Below are 17,157 nucleotides of genomic sequence, written 5' to 3'. Positions count from 1 at the left end.
ATTCTGCGTTTTTTTTTTCATTTCCAGATGGTACAACTGCTATAGCGCCCCGTTGTTCTCTGTGTGTATGGTGGCTACAAAGGAGGCAGCAGGCACAAGTCCCGCCTGTATTTCCCTCTGGAGGAGTCTCAGTGTCTGTGCTCCCGACTGGGGATTGGAGCGGCTGCTTGTCAGTAAATGAGCCCACCCTTCCCACAGTGTGCATGAGGGAAACCGAACCAGACAGCGACGGATCTGATCCTCCAGCCCGTCACACCAGCACGCCACAACATCGAGCCATCTGCCGTGAGACCTGGCCGGGATGGAGGGAGAGATGCAGCCCGCAGATGAAGGGCCCTGCGCCCCGAAGATGTGCCGCCAGCAGCAGGGTCCGCATAGCAGCCTGAAGCCCTTCCAGAGTAAGCGCTCGGCGGGCAAGTCGCGCGGTGACAGGTCCGCTGTGGTGGAGGTGCCTCTGTTTGGCGACGAGCATCACTTCACTTTCCACCCCGAGCAGCCTCATCATTTCCAGCCGCACCATCACAACCACCAGCACCACCAGCGTCAGCAGCAGCTCCACCAGAGCAGTGTGGCTATCAGCAGCAGCCAGCAGCAGCATCACCAGGCGCCAGATCGTTTCCCCTGTGAGAACAGGCCCAGCAGCAGGGTCCCGACATCCACCTCGGCAGCGGCTGCAGCCTCTCCTTGTCCCCAGCAGCGGCGCACCAGCGGCGGCAGAGCAGAACCCAGACTCTCCCCGGACTGCACCTACGGTATCAGCTCAGGTGGGTTTCAAAGTTGTTCAGAGTGAGTGATGAGAGTGACTCATTCTCATGTGTGGATCCTTCTCCAAAGCTAGTTATATTTATTTGAATTGACACTTTTCCTGAGCTACATGTCATCAGGTTGTCCTGTTTTTTGGGTTTTTGCTGCCCAAACATAGGAGCATAAAGCCTCAAGAGTCAATCAACTTAAATGAAATACAAACAAATGTGATATTAAAAGAAAACATCTCTTTTGTTCACATGAGCTTCATGTTATTGTTCCCATTTTTTCTGTCAGCAATGATTGATTTGCTGCTGTAATGAGAGCAGTCATGATTGAATCTCCAGTGTGCATGTGCTAAAAATTACATTGGGTAATTGTCTGTGTGTGTGTGTGTGTGTGTGTGTGTGTGTGTGTGTGTGTGTGTGTGTGTGTGTGTGTGTGTGTGTGTGTGTGTGTGTGTGTGTGTGTGTGTGTGTGTGTGTGTGTTGACTTGTGTGTTTCATGTATGTGTGTGTGCAAGAAGGCCCTCAAAATCTCTGTTGAAACACATTGTTCTGAGCTAATTTTTCTCCTCAGCTGCGGTTCATTAGGGTTGTGCAGGCAAAGGGAGAAATGTGTTCCCTGTGTGGAGGGCGGGTCCATGGGAACTAACGTTAAGAAGAAAGCAATGAACCCAATCCTGGCAGTTATGAAATTAAACATTACATCTCATCCTGTAATCAGATATTAATCTCTTTATCACAGCCAGAAGCAGAGGCTCAATTTGCTGCTGGTTATTGTTGCTTTACAGACAATCAAGTGTTCATTCAAAGCTCAGGTTGCACTGTACTCACTCACCTGCATGAGAACTGCCAAAAGCATACTTTAAGTAACAGTGGTTTGATCTAAAAATAGACATTGTTGTCATATCTTTCACCAACCTAAATATGTGAAAGTGCATTCCTGAAGCGCAGTAATGATGACCCATTGTTTGCACTTTTCAGTTATACACTTGGTCCTGATGTTACTCACGAAATAATCACACAAAACCATATTTTCCACTCTAATTTTCCACAATCACATCTGAACATGCTGTTATGGCACGTCAAAGAGCTTCTTATCTGCACAATGGGAGAAACTTAATGTCCCTCTCATGGCTGGAAAAAGAAACAACTTGATGCCCTTCTCATGGAGAGAGGCAGCAGAGACCCCTGGACTCAGCAATCAGTTCAGCACACAATAACACAAATTGCATTGAAAAGCCGTTCCCAAAGAGTTGTGATTAAAATAAATGGGGCTCATAAATTTGCCTCTGCCGAGCGTGTTGTTTTTAATGAAATTTTATGAGGCTCTCAGCTCACAGAACTGGTGAGAGAAAAAGGGGAGGGTGGGTGGGGGGTGCAGGGTGAAGGGGAATGATATCAGATACATCTCGACGAGTAAACAGAGACAGCACGCATATTAATAGATGCGACACATCTGCGCCAGGCTGATAGACACGTCTGAGCGAGTGAAAACGCAGCAGTGGCCGCCCAGAACTCATTTATTAGTGTGCATATTTGTGTGTGTGTGTGGGTGTTTTTTGTGTGAGGACAGAGGACTCATAATCATTACATGGAGGTATGTGTGAGATCATCTCATTGAGACGTGCCCAGACTACCAGGGAAACTGTACACTGAGGCTCCTTTCTGGACAATGGCTCCGCGCTGATTATCTTTTTCACGGCTGCGTTGGTCACAGCAGCTACTGTGACTTTATGGTTTATTGACATCTGAATAAATCAGCATAATGAAGCTGACATTTCTGTGATCAGAGGAGCCTACTGTATGTGGAATGATTTGCCACCAAAAATACACGATGCAAACGAAAAACATGGGAGACAGAAACGACAAAATCCAGGGAATGATTGAACACAGACTCGCTCATTTTGTTTCCTTGAGTCTATCTGCTGCTTTCTATTTGGGATTTCAATATCTTTCAGCGGTGAATCACTTTAAGTAATGTACTTTTGAGGTACTTGTACTTCTTCTCTCTCATACTTCCTGGTTTTACTTAACTACATTGCAGAGGAACACAATGTGACCTTTACCCCCATATGTTTTTTGACAACAGAACATACTTTTTCATTTTTAGATTTGGCTTAAACAGTAGAATACATGAAATGAAATAAAACCAGTGGGTCCAAACCCTTTCGACCTGCAGCCACTTTAAATAAAGCAACATCTAATTTGACCCCTTCGCATGTTTTATATTTCTACGAGTTGTCAGCAGACCCTCTGAAGAAAACAAACCTCTTCAAACCTCCCAGATGGTTTAATATATTAAGTTTCAGGGCCCAAAGGGGTACAACTATCCAGTATTGCACAATAAAAGCAAAGATTATATAACAGTCCAAATGAATACAGATTTTGGTCGCAGTACTTTTTTTTCTTCTTCTTTTCTGCACCATTAATCCCCAGCTACAACAGTAAAGTTATATTACGCATTGAGGCCTCAGTATCAACAATTTCATTATGTGAAGGAAAATATCGCAACAGTCACATGTTGGCATTTTACTGCAGAGCAAGCACTTTTAGATTAAGTACATTTATCTGTTAATACTTTGGTACTTTTACTGAAGCAGAACTTTAACTTGCATCTCAGTCCTTCTTCCACAATTTGTTTAAGTGCAAGGAATAATCTCTATTTAAGGTTAGGAAAGTTTAGGGGAAAAAGGGGATTTATGAGTTATTCTGGAGCTTTCGACAGCTTTACTTGGTTTTCATGGTGAGATTGAGTTTGTGTGATTTTCAGGCAGTTGTACAGTAGATGTCAAAAACCTTATAATAATCTGAGCGTTTTTGAACTTTTTAAACATATTGACCAGAATTGCTACTAAATGGACTGTAAGGCGATTATTTTGCTGTTTTCCAAATCCTAAAATAAACCTTACACTTGAAATGTATCAGCGTATGAACACAGTATACCTGTGGATGAAATACCACTGTTGACCTCTGGATTTTGTATCTCTCATTTGTAGAGAATCGTCTCATCCTGGATGCCTTCGCTCATCAGTGCAGCCGAGTCCTCAGCCTCCTCAACAACGGCCGTCTCCTGGAGCCTTCCTCCTCCTCCTCCTCCTCTTCCTTCACCTCCAACATCAAGCTGGAAGACGGGGCAGGGGAGGTGCAGGGGCTCCACAGCTCCTCCCTTGGGAAGACCCAGCCTGAAGAGGGCTCCTCCACCACAGACCCAGAAGAGGAGGGCCACCAAAGCCATTTGAACCAACAACAGACCTCTGCGGTTCTCCGTATCTTCACAGACTCCCTCCAGAACTACCTGCTCTCAGGGCCGCAGCAGAAGCAGGAGCGTCTGGGTGCCGGGCTGGAGGAGGACCAGTGTCCGTCAGCGGGACACGGCCTGGGGGTTTCTCCTCAGAGACACCCCCTGGGAGGCTGGGGCTCGCCGACTCCGTCAGAGTCGTACGGACACCCCTCGTCCACGCTGCCCGAGGAGGACGAGGAGGAGGAGAACTGCTGTCCGCGCTGCCTGGAGCTGGAGCAGGAGGTGCTGTCTCTGCAGCAGGAGAACGAGGACCTCCGCAACAAGCTGGATAACATCCCAGGTGCAGTAGTGAAAGACAGGGTTTTGCGTCTTTTCTTTGGGATGGGTCAAAGTTACAGTGATAGAGATTGGTGACATAATAGAACTAAGGGGTTTTTCTACCACAAGCTTCCAGACATTTCTTAAATCTATACGTAGGGATGAACACTTTGTTCCTTAAGATATTCACTAAGTGTCAGAGATAGATTGTGTGATTTGGAAGCCATAGATCAACTCAGTCATGGGGTCTCCGTTGTGCCTTACTTTCACTCTTTCTCTTGTTGAAAATGTTGGGACTCGCAGTGATAGGTGTGGGGGAAACTTCAGAAGCAATTGGAAAAAGGACTCAGAGAGGCACGAGGAGAGCTGGAGCTTTGATTGCAAACACTGACGGTTCACTTTGAGTTACGGCCGGAGAATTGACAAGACAGGTGGTGTGTCACGAGTTGACACAGCGGTTGCCAAACCAATTCTGAAGAACTCTTTCTGTAGCTCGAGGTTTTAACTAGTTCGCAGTGTAATAATCAACATTCTTTATCAGTGAGACTGAACATTATGGACCCTTCATCTAACTAGAGCTCTCGTCCATAGGAAAGAATGTGCGCCAGGGAACCTACGTCCCTGAACAGTAAACTACCTCATGGCGGCTTGTGCTGTCATAGACTGGTAACAACAATGCGCCCAAGCTGCTCCTCCTTATAGATAGCAGCAATAACCAAGGCCATAGAACAGTGCTTCTCAAAGTGTGGTCCGCAGACCACTGGTGGCCCGTGAGCGCCCCCTAGTGGTCCGTGAGTATATTGGTAAAATTTCACATTTGAAATAAATAAATACATTTAAGTTTTTTCCGCACTCGCGGGAATATATCCGCAATGGAGTGAGGTTCAGTTTCAATTGCAGGATATAGCCCAGCGCAACACCTTCCTCCCACATGTTGCCACTTGTTTGTACCATTGTCAGGCGATTTGTAATCTGTTCTAGAAAAACGATGTGATTTTTTATATTTGTGGAGTTCGGTGGTCCGCGAGTGTTTTTTTATTGGTTAAGTGGTCCTTGGTTTGAAAAAGTTTTAGAAACACTGCCGTAGAACTATGCCATGGGAAAGGAGACAGTGAGAGGGGAAAATTATGAACTGTGTCAAAGGTTGAATACCTAAGCAAATGATTCCCCAACAATAGGAATTAATACAGTATTTTTTTTAAGTAAAACTTTGAATACAACACTGTAAATTCCAGTCAAATTGTACAATTGCTGCAGTTACTGCATTTGCATTCCAATAAAAGTGCAGAAGTTTTATCAAAAACATCTACTTATATATAATTTAAGTATTTTTAAGGTGGAGCTTGTTTAACTAAATACTGCACCATAGACTCGAGCCACGAGAAATAGGACTTGATAGGGTCTTGACTTACACTCTGCTGTGACTCGACTTACTTGAATCTTGAGTGCCTGAAGACACAAATCAACCTGATCATTTAAGGCAAAGAGTTTAGGAGATTAGGTGATTTAAATTACTTTTATGTGGATTGATTAATTCACTAATACTTTTCAACTCTACTCATTTTTCAACCTTTTTCTAATCTTTCACCTGTCTGTATATCTCATTACAAATAGTAAAATATGTTCTTTCTGGCTGATTTCAGAATCTTTTATTCAGTCTAATGCATTAATCAATACCAAACCTATTATCAGTGTGTCATCATTAGGCCTAAACAGATTGTGTCATTTGTTTCAGAGTGTGACATGTTCTCCCACTCTAAATGCATTTAGAGTTTGGGGCAACAGTCTTAATAGCATCTATTTTTATTAACTATTCTGCTCACCCTGAAGCTTTCTGAGCTCCCCTGTGCCACGTTAACCTAATTTGCAATAAAAAGCCTCAATTTATCTGCACATTGCTGGAGTATTGTTTTTAAATTATACATCGGATGGTTTGTCTCTTTGCCTTCAACGATTTTCAACAATGCCTTTGCCTTTCTGCTCACACAGTTCCCTGTCAAAACGCTCTGGACTACTTTAAGACTGTTCTTGAGTTTCACAACCAGCTGGTCCCGCCGATGACAGAGGAGCAGCTCACAGAGGTGAGAAAACACACGGCACATTATTCACAGCTATTAAAAGCATGTGTGATCAGTAGCATTTGCTAAGGTGTAAACATATCAGCTCATATCCATCAATCTGTGGTACAATTCTGTTGTGTTAATTTTGCAATTAAGTGGTGTGATAATTAAAGAAAACTCTTTCTCTGCAGGAAGAAGAACGGCAAACAGTCTTTGAGGTCTGTGTTCTTTCTTTAAGCCTTATTATGCTAATTTCAGGTTGATATTTTGTATATGTTCCTCTTCTGTGACATGTCTCCATGCTTTAATGTTAAAAAAGCTCTTTATTTTTCTCATACTGCCTGTGCTGCAGCACCTCTTTTCACCCTCTGTCTGAAACCAGAGCCCTGTCTGCTCTGATTGGTTAGCTCTGTTGTGATTGCCTATAGATGTCCCGCCCCTTAGACTATCACGTACAATGTGTTGGAATGCTAGCCAATAGTAGCGTGAGTGTTACATACAGTAGTGATATCACTATGTTACAGAAGTAAACAAAGGAGTCCATGGGAGACATTTCCGGCACCAAAAACATGCACAAAAACCAGAAAGGGAAAACCCCCCAAAAATGGAATAGGGCCCTTTTAATAAACACCGTTTTTTAAGAACATAAATGATTTCAGTGTACTTCTGTGTTATTTTTGCATGTTAAACCGACAGGAAGTACTTCATCTAACACCTACAAGTCAATTTAAAGTTGCAGTCAAAAGGTTTAAGTAAATATCTATGAGCAGTTTAGGGTTTAAAGCATGGTTCATTAAAGATGTTGAAATACCTGAACTCCCTCTCACCATTTCATCTCCTGTTCTCCTCCTCCTCTTCCCTGCAGGGCAGTAAGCAGCTGCTGGAGAACTACCCTCTCTACATCTCCAACAAGCAGTGGGACGAAGCTGTTAACTCCTCTAAGAAAGATGGCAGGCGGCTGCTGCGCTACCTGATTCGCTTCGTCTTCACCACCGACGAGCTCAAGTTCTCATGCGGTTTGGGCAAGAGGAAACGATCCGTCCATTCAGGAGATCCAGGCCTGGAGAGACGACCGCTCAACCCCGTCAAAGTCAGCTGCCTCAGAGGTACAGGGCCTGGAAAATGTCTGTGGAAGTGTGTTTTCTTTATGCTTCAGTCTGCTCAATTTAAGTGATACATTATGACTGATACTCTGGGAATTGGTAGACCTCCTACAGCTGTCCTTCTGCCAGGAGCTCTGGAAAATGTCTGCGTATAAAATGTGAGTGTGGTTTAAATGATGTAGTGCCATGCTTGTTAGAGTACTTCACTCTAACAGCCCATGTTTCACATTTGAAAAGCAGCCGTAACTATTGAGTGAGTCCATTATTCATGGGATCGTAGCAATTCATAACTGTTCACATGACAAGCATAATGTCGGTCAAACATGGTCTTTTTTTTTTTTACATGGATATTGATAGGGGTTATCTTATAATTTTATTTGGTTTAGGATCTAAAAAATGTGTTGGGAAAGTTAGTTTTGGGTTGGATACTTGACAGACAGTCACTCAGGTCTTCGTAATTACTGAGTTTCATTTACAGACCCTCAATAACTCCATACTAAATGATGCAAAAAATGATAATACATTTGACCGTGGCCGTGAGGTAGTGTGGTCTTCTACCGATCGGAAGATGTGGGTTCAATCCCAGCCCCAGTAAACTTGTCAATGTATCCTTGGACAAGATACTTTACCCCAGGTTGCTCCTGTGTGATATTAGCTTCCTCCAGCCTGGCGGCCCTCTGTATGAAAGTGTGTGAATGCGTGAATGCTGACTTGTATATCTAGAGTGCTTTGAGGCGTCGTAAAGACTGGAAAAGCGCAGTATACTGTAGATGCAGTCCAACGTTTATGGCCCATCTTTTCGATTTGTCATAAATTGATTTTGCATAAATATTTTAACAGAAGATCATTTCACTTTCTTTCAATAGCTCACATACAGTACCATGTGATCGTACGACTTCAAATCAATGCAGAATTGTATAACAACACTGTTTTTTTTAAAATCTTTAATTGTATTAATCTGTGTGAATCTGTGCTGTCCTGTTTTTCATCCTTACCCTGTTGCTGTTAAACTAATGAATTTCCCCACGGGGATTAATAAAGGTCCATCTTATCTTATCTTATTTAAGGACACGCCACTTCTTATTGGAATTTAGTCAATCTAATATTTTCGATTAATTTCTCAATGGAAGTTTTGTTAAATTAAATTGCGTCTATGTCATGTGACCCATTGACTCCCATCCATACCAGATATTATTACTTTACTGGATAAGTAGGACACATCTATTTGTATTGGAATTTAGTTCAACCTCTATTTTATATGAATGTTTTAATTAATATTAAGCCTAAGCCAAAAAATATTCTCAATAGCTTCCATGTCATGTGACCCGAAATCAACACAGCATTGTATTACTACAATAGACAAAAAAGACACACCTCTTTTTCATTGGATTTTTATTGGATGAGTAATAGTTTATAGGAGAACTTTCCTAAATCACTTACTAGTACAAGTCATGGCTTTCTCTGATTTGTCGATAAACCAAAACATATTTTGAATCCTGTCTTTATTGATCCTCTCTTCACCAGAGTTCATCCGGATGCACTGTGCCTCAAACCCAGACTGGTGGATGCCGTCAGAGGAGCAGATCAACAAAGTGTTCAGCGACGCGGTGGGCCACGCGCGGCAGGGCCGGGCTGTCGGGACGTTCCTGGGCAGCAGCGGCAGCTCCACCAGCAGCCTCTACATGGACGCCTTCGAGGGACATCTGTCGCAGGACGAACTGTATCTGAAAGGCTGCCACAACGGCCAATCAGACTGAAGTCAGAGGAGAGATTTAAGGACAAATGCCGGAAATGTAGCTGAACAACGACAAATCCCAAAACACCGACCTTAACCTGTCACTTTACACAGTCAAGAAAACATTCCAGTTTATCAAATAGATTATAACCACAGTATCTCTGAAGCCCTTTTAATAGTTTGTAGCCATTTTTATATACTATACTATTTTGTTTAGCCAGATTTAAATTCTGAAGTGTTTTCAACTTTTTAAATTTGAGTCTTCCATTTGCTACTTTTTCTATGGTTTCATGTTTTGAGCAGTTGTTCAGTTGGTCATCAGGAACATATTTCTGTTAGTGTCACCCGAGTTAGAGACGTATTATATCCAGCACTTAGTCTCTACCCTTCTTCGTCTTCATCACAGAAAGTAGAAGTTCATATTTGTCCTCCAATCAACAGGAGTGCCTCTGAGAAAGTCATGTTCTGTTACCTGTAGCACTTCACATCCCCATTTGTTTTTCTCCTAATTAATACATTCTGATTCGTCAAGTTTTAATAAGTCTTTCCTTTGTGTTAAATGCAGCTTTCCTTGGGTTGAAAGAAGTTTTGGTCAAAGCTGATCTGTTTTCAACTTCCGGCATCAGATTTCAGGATATGCAACAAAAGAAAATGTGAGGTGTCTTAGTAATTTAAGTGCATACTTCCTTGAATCTGCAAAGGTTACAAGAGGCCTTTTAAATTAGTATTAAAAGCTGTATATGACAGTAAAAATGCAGATTTCCAAAACAAGCAAAAAGTGGAAAAATAATACGACTGTTTCCTTGTTATGCCAATGTTTGCACTTTCTTTGCTCTGTCATAGATTTTTTTATTAATTCTGATGAAAAAGTCTTAAAAATATAACTTTTATTTTATTTTACATTCAGTTGTCACCATTGGATGAATAAATGTTGCCATTTAATAATGCCTTAAACCTGATTCAAGACCTCCAATATATAACATATGTATGCTTTATGTGTTCATGTAATCACAATGTGAGTTGAAACTGTCTTCTTCATAATGACAGAAAGTATCCACTTCTTAATAACTATCTGTTGATAAAAAAAAAGCACTTATTCCTTTTTTGCACTTTTACTTGTCTTGTTGTGGCAAAAGTGTGAGTGGTATTTGGAAAGAGTTTATGATTTCTATCCTTTGACTTTGTATTTATTTGATTTGGTAATCAATCACTCCATGACACCGTTTTCTACGTTTTGAATGTAGCAGATTTATTAGGTCAGTTTGCCACGTTGACAGTGCTGTGTAAATGTGTAATATAAAGTACAGTATTGTGTGAGGTGTCTCTCTTAAAAAGCCAAGTAGAAAAGTGCCACAGAAACCTTAAGCAGTTGGATTCTGTCGTTGTGTTGCTGTTCTGAATGTGAGCGTTTGTTTGTATTTACTCCCTCAAAGTGGCTGTTATCAACACTGTGAAACATCTGTAAGATCTTTACAAATCTAAAAGCTTCTGTTGTTTTTTATTTATAATAAATGAATTAAGCACTGAAGGTGAACACTTGCTTTAATGGGGATCTGTCTACCTACTGTTCTAACATTTTCTAGAATTTGTTTTAATATTTAAAGAAATTAGACGGATACATATAAAAATAATATCTACAGTACAGTTTATTTTTGGGTCATTCAGTAGCATCTGATCTATTATTCCAGATCAGTAGTTATATTCATCCCGCTTTCGTCTCATTAGTATGCATAAAAAAGTGACAGGTCACACCTCCCCCATTATGCAAATGAGCTAAGTCCCGCCTCCCCTTTGATCGAGGTGTGAGATTTAAGTAGGTGTGAGATCCGTCGATAGGAGGGGGGTGTATTCACAGATGTGAAAAAGATGTGAAAAAGCCCCCACTGCTGCGCCTTATGGTGTATAATAAAAAATGTTTCAATCACATTAGTATGCATAAAAAGTGACAGGTGGGCCCGCCCCCAAGTGTGTGTGTGTGTGTGTGTGTGTGTGTGTGTGTGTGTGTGTATGTGTGTGTGTGTGTGTGTGTGTGTGTGTGTGTGTGTGTGTGTGTGTGTGTGTGTGTGTGTGTGTGTGTGTGTGTGTGTGTGTGTGTGTGTGTGTGTGTGTGTGTGTGTGTGTGTGATGGTCCCCCCTAAAACCTGCTGTGGACCGGGGCTACATCAAATCTTATTTTAGCCCCTAAAGAAAAGCCCACCATAAACATAATAATTAAAAATAGTATTGATGTATGTTACCACTTTCCTTCTTCATCAGACAGCGGGGTGACTGTGTGAGCTTGGCCTGTTTCTGCTGATGTGTAAAATATACAAAATAAGTAACGTTTTATATACTTACTCTCTTGTTAAAAGGTGACAAAGTTTGCAGCGTAAGCCAGCCATCAGTGTTCTAGTTTTAAGGTTTTGCATACCTCAAAGTGTGTCTAATAGTATCTTGGCAAGAGAAAAAAGCCAAAATCCCCCTAGGCCAGTGGTTCTCAAACTTTTTCTGTCAGGCCCCCCCTTTGGAGAAAAAAAAAAGTCGGGCCCCCCCAAAACGAATAATCAGGCTCAGTGGCGGCGCCAGAGATTTATTTTGGGGGTGCTGTGGGGTAGCTTGACGTTTCATAGAGGGTGCTCAAACATTTAGGGTTTCCCATTAATGTACCGGTCGCTACAGTGGAATTTTCTACTGCAACAATCCCCACGCAAATACACAACGTGTAACGACTGTTACAATGAAGGCTCAATATTCAGCTCACGGCATATAGGTGTAAGCAGGGATAAAGTGCTATTTTTATAGGTGATGTGTGGACGTCACATAGGGGGGTCGGGGGGCAAGCTTCCCCGGGAAGATTTATTTTTAAATATTGAAGTTAAAAGCATCAATCTGGTGCACTTTGAGAGCGAAAGGAAGAGATCTATGGATACATCTCTCAACACCCATATGAAACAGAAATGTAAACAGATTTACTTTTTCTTGATGGATATTTTACAAATCACCCTTTTAAACTTTATTCTTGTTTTACTGTCATATAGTATTTCATACCTGTTTTTCATTTATTCTCTTATTTTTTTATAACTATAATGATCATATAAACGTGTGCCTCGGAAATAATTATTTACATTAATGGTGACCAAAACATTTGAGACCCACTGAGATAACACTGAGAGAGTCCTTTAGCTCTCAGTCTGACAGGAGAGGACTCTCCTCCACTTTGTTGTTGAAAAAACTCCTTATATCCGTTAGCGTAGCTCGCTAGCACCAGAAGCTAACAACAACGATCTCCAGTACCGGTGCGCTCTCTCTCTCTCTCACGCGCACACAAAATGGCTCGTTCCACACACACACACAGAGCCGAGCTTTAATGAAACAGAGACCCAGACGTAATAGTACTGTACTGCATCATATTATTTTCGAATCAATAATTTTTCAAATTATGATTTTTTTTTTTTTTTTTTTAATCTTTTTTTTTTTATAGCCATTTTTCCTCCTGGTCTCTCGCGCCCCCCCTGGCATGCCTCTGCGCCCACCAGGGGGGGCGCGCCCCCCACTTTGAGAACCACTGCCCTAGGCCATTAAAAAGAAACCGAATTCCACGTTTTACAAATGAACAGACACAAATGCAGACTTGACTACTTGGCAGTTGATTAAAGCAGATTTGTCCTTTTTCATCTCTCAAAGGTTTGGGTCCTGTTCAACACTGGGTACAGAAATATATTCAATATACAGTCATTTGTATGTCAAGATTTTTTAAGTTGTAAGCACTTAGAAATATACATTTGATTGCATTTAAAGTGGCTGTAGACAACTTATCATAATGAAGTAGTTGATTGCACAAATTTGTAATGGATGTAGAATAAAGACGACATTAGCATTTAAATTGGCTCCCTATAAGACTCGCTTTCTCTATGAAATTATGTCTGGCTCTGAGTAGTGTTCTCCCTTTCACAATAAAAGCCCAAACACAATACTTTCTGAATTACTGCAGGAAGTAATGTGCTAAAATGCAAATACAAATAGCTTACAGTAGCTCCCAATTAGTTGAACAATTGGAAAACCGCAAGGACTGTGGAAACACCTACTGGCAAAGGATTGTGGATGCTAATTATGCAAAGAGGAAGAAAAAACATTCTATCTAAAGCTATATAACACAATCTACGTATTGACAGTATGAGTACAACAAAAACAGTATGCATGTTGATGCAAACGACTATGTTCAGTAAACGATCAATCACAATCGAAGGATCCAATGTATTTTTAAATGGAGCAGAAATAGAACTAGTCTCCCAGTTCAAGTATCTTGAACAGGGAGTGTCATATTGGACTCGCACTTGACTTTTTAAGAAACATATCCAGAAAGTATCCAATACCATTAAATTCAACTTGCAACATTTTAAACAAATTAGACCTTTTCTTAACTGTCAATGCTGCAAAGTCATACCTCCACTGTATGATTCTATCCCACATTGAATACTGTTTTACAAACTGGTCGTTTGCTTGTGCCACACAACTGAAACCCATAGAACAGCTGTTCAAGAGAGCTATCCAGGTGTTTGACAGAAAGCCACAGTCATAACACCACTGTACCATCCTTGAAAATCACAATTTCTTGAGTTTTGACATTTTTTATGTCTTTTAAAAGTATGTGTTTTTAAAAAAATAATATTTACATGGGCTGGCCCCCCTCCCCTTGGGGGAATTCATCCACAGAAAACACACTGGACGCAGCACTAGGTCAGAAACCAGAGGAGACTGTGAAGTCCACCACAGACGGACCACCTTTGGACAAAATGTCCTCTCCATTAAAGGCAGCTCATTGTGGAATAGCCCCCCAACTGAGATATGGGATTGTCCCACTCTCAATAGTTTTAAAGGTCAACTTAAAGAACTGTTGAGCAACAAACAGACGTGTAATCACCGCTAAATAAATGCACTTTAACACAGGGGTATCTCCTCTTGCACTTTTATGTAGCGCTTTTTATCTTATCTTGCACTTTATATATCATAGCTGCTACATTGTACTGCCATGTGGTAAATGCTTGTATGCTGCTCATGCTCTTTCTGCATATCATGTATTTATTTTTGCTGTATATATATAAATGTCATGTTCTTATATGCTGTATGTGACGGGGCTATAGATGGAAATTAGCTCAGAGCTAAAATCCGGCTCATTTACACTTGTAAGCATTATATTTGTTTTAAAGTGTTCATCAATGTGCACTAAGGTAGCCCTGAAGAAAATTAAACATTAAAATATGTTATCGATGTCTCCATTCCCAGTTTGTTTTGGGAATAATTGCGATGTTTACTATGTTTTTGGTAGCTCTTTAAAAAACAGAATTTTTGTAAAAGACAGCGACTCTAAAAGGCAAGTTTGTGATTTTAACACTGTTTCGATGAAACAATGCAGTCTTGATAACTTGACTTGACTAACATTCCTTTTCTAAATATATGTTTTTAGATGCTTTACTTTGATTTCTTTCATGTTATTTTAACACAACATTACTTTTTTCATATTTTTCAACATACTGTGATATTCTGTTTTTGTCTTTCTCTCCTTTTTCCATTATATTTTGAAAAACTACATAGTGGTTTTTAGCAAAATGCAACATGCAACTAATACATTATACAATATTACGACTTTTTGCGATATTTTCAACACAATATACTTGTACCTTTTTTGTGGTTGTAGGGCTTCAAGATATTTTGCATGTCATGCATAAACACGGTGTCATCTTTTCCTTGAAACTGACGTGCTGCCCGTTTTACAAAACAAGTTATTTTTCTGCTTCTTCATCCTCTGAATTTTCCTCCCCCGTCCTTCTTCCTTCAGCCAGCACAACAAGAATCAAGGTGGATCTGTGAAATGAAACACTTCTTCCCAAAGCGTGACTTCCCTATTGAGAGCATGCGTCTTCGGCAGTAAACTAATTGGCCAGATAAACTAACATGCAGAACGTACGGTATGTTTGAAGACTAACCATTTATCCAGTTCAAGCTGTCTTTAAGATGTGACATTGCGCTCTGACTATTTCCCGTAAAATGGTGACAAACTATTACTTATTCTTAAATTTGACCTCTTGCTGCTTGGTTGAAAATGATAGTTGAAAAATAACTTTTTAAAAAAACACTCCAACAGTGAGGGACATTATACTGGTGAAAAAACTCTCAATTCTACAGATGACTCCCCCCACTCAACGCAATAAGTCCCTCCCTCCACTCAGCAAAGCATCTAAAACTAAGGACCCCCACTAAGACGACAGTTTGAAAACTAGCCATGGATCTGAGAAAAACCAAGTCTGATGTATCCTACCCTTATTATCACCAGGATAACGGATATGGGCTTAATGAATGGATGTTACAAAGTAGGGGAGAGGATGTTCCCGAAGAAGACCTCTCCTCTATATCATATCCAAGGTCTTTAGGACAAAAGAGGACTATGATAACATGACATATGAAGAATATCTTTCTTTAAAAGATGGTATTATAGATAACCTCTATGGAAACAATATATCTCATACCACTCGCCAAGATCGCAAACGACATTTAGCAGATAAGAAAAGCAAAAGTAAAGAAAACCGAAGAAAAAGAAAATGAAAAGGAGAAGAAAAATGAAAAGCAAACGCAGAATGCGAATGAAAAGAAAAGGGACCATAGGACGGAAAACGAAAAAGACGAAAAGAAGGAAGGTGAAAAGAAAAAGGAACAAAGTGAAGAAATGTCAACTAACTATAGAGGATGGTGTTGTAGACCCATTACCGGATCATAATAATCTTATAGATCAGCTACCGCTAACCGACTGCTGTGAATGTGTTGAACAAATACCAAAAGCAATGGCAGAGGTTTGCTTCAATATAATGAGAGAAAAAGCACGATACTACGGAATTGCCCAAATTGGCGATAATGCCAGAGCATGTATTAAAAGACTGTTGGAGGATCTCTATTCTAGTATCGGTTGCCATTACATCGAAGGATATGCCAAAACGTGTGACGACATAGACAAAGCTTTTGAAGACAATTATATGGTACCTGTCCTTACAGCTAAACAAATCCTATACCAGGTATTCAACAGACCACAAGAAGCACAAGAAGCCCCAGAAAGGATTACATTCAGAGCTAATAATGGTGAAACCGAAGAAAAAGCAAAGCAGATTATAATCGTTGCGGGAGAAAGGATAGAGAATTTGCAAGTGATGTTAATGCATTTATCTGATATAAAAAATCATTCGTTTACTTCCAAGAGACCCCTAAACATCTACTTGGAGAATGTGAATTGAACGATAAACCGATCACTGTAAATGAAACGCGGAGAGAAGCAGCAGTGCAAATCGTTAAGTCTATTACCTTGTATGCACTAAGACATTAACTTGGTAAAATGCAATATGTTTTTCTGAAAATGGGTTAAATGTTGCGTTTTCAATTAAACAACCAGAACAAATCAAAATGTGTTTTATTTTTGCTTTCATGTATAGTAATAGTATTGTAAACTAAACATTTAAAGTGGTCCTGGAATCTTTCATTTTCCGAAACATTCTGTAACATTACCGAAGAAATGAAACAAACACCAAAAGTGTATCGTGCTCTCATTGTATGCTCTGTTTGTAGATGTAATGCATCTTTGTGTCAAAAACAGCATACACATGAATATTTTGACTGAAGTGAAAAAACTCCATCATGATATTTCCAGTAATCTGGGGAATTCTAAGCTGGAGACGGTCCTGGGGATGTTACAATCAGTATAACTATTGATTTTGTGTGTGAAAAAAAAAAATGTAAATAGGAAATAAAAAAAAAAAGTTTTTACATTTTAAAAACTGTTGTCTTCATTATAGCAAGGGGAGCGTGTCTGATACATGTGTATTACAGTCCTTCACATGCACTGTTGTCTTCATTATAACAAGGGGAGGGTAACAGTGAAGATGTATGATACATGTGTATTGAAACGTGCGTATTATGCCCCCACAGAAAC

General features: G+C 40.4%; 1 protein-coding gene across 1 annotated transcript; it reads left to right on the top strand.

Moving 5' to 3' along the window:
- The first annotated feature begins 292 nt into the window (after positions 1 to 292).
- On the top strand, positions 293 to 10,734 carry bend4 (BEN domain containing 4). Its single transcript, XM_079669052.1, has 6 exons — positions 293 to 764; positions 3,746 to 4,330; positions 6,298 to 6,389; positions 6,560 to 6,586; positions 7,234 to 7,474; positions 8,996 to 10,734. The coding sequence occupies exons 1-6, from the start codon at positions 302 to 304 to the stop codon at positions 9,226 to 9,228; spliced, it is 1,641 nt and encodes a 546-aa protein (XP_079525178.1). The 5' UTR covers positions 293 to 301; the 3' UTR covers positions 9,229 to 10,734.
- Positions 10,735 to 17,157: the final 6,423 nt, after the last annotated feature.

The sequence above is a fragment of the Notothenia rossii genome (genome assembly GCF_949606895.1).
Source record: "Notothenia rossii genome assembly, chromosome: 3".
Classification (NCBI taxonomy): Eukaryota; Metazoa; Chordata; class Actinopteri; order Perciformes; family Nototheniidae; genus Notothenia; species Notothenia rossii.
This window is presented reverse-complemented; position numbering and strand designations above follow the sequence as displayed.

What these genes read in the sequence shown, in the direction of transcription:
- bend4 (XM_079669052.1), top strand. Translation starts at nt 302, where the DNA reads ATGGAGGGAGAGATGCAGCCCGCAGATGAAGGGCCCTGCGCCCCGAAG. An exon ending in CACCTACGGTATCAGCTCAG is followed by an intron (nt 765 to 3,745) that starts GTGGGTTTCAAA and finishes TCTCATTTGTAG; the next exon opens with AGAATCGTCTCATCCTGGAT. An exon ending in CAGAGGAGCAGCTCACAGAG is followed by an intron (nt 6,390 to 6,559) that starts GTGAGAAAACAC and finishes CTTTCTCTGCAG; the next exon opens with GAAGAAGAACGGCAAACAGT.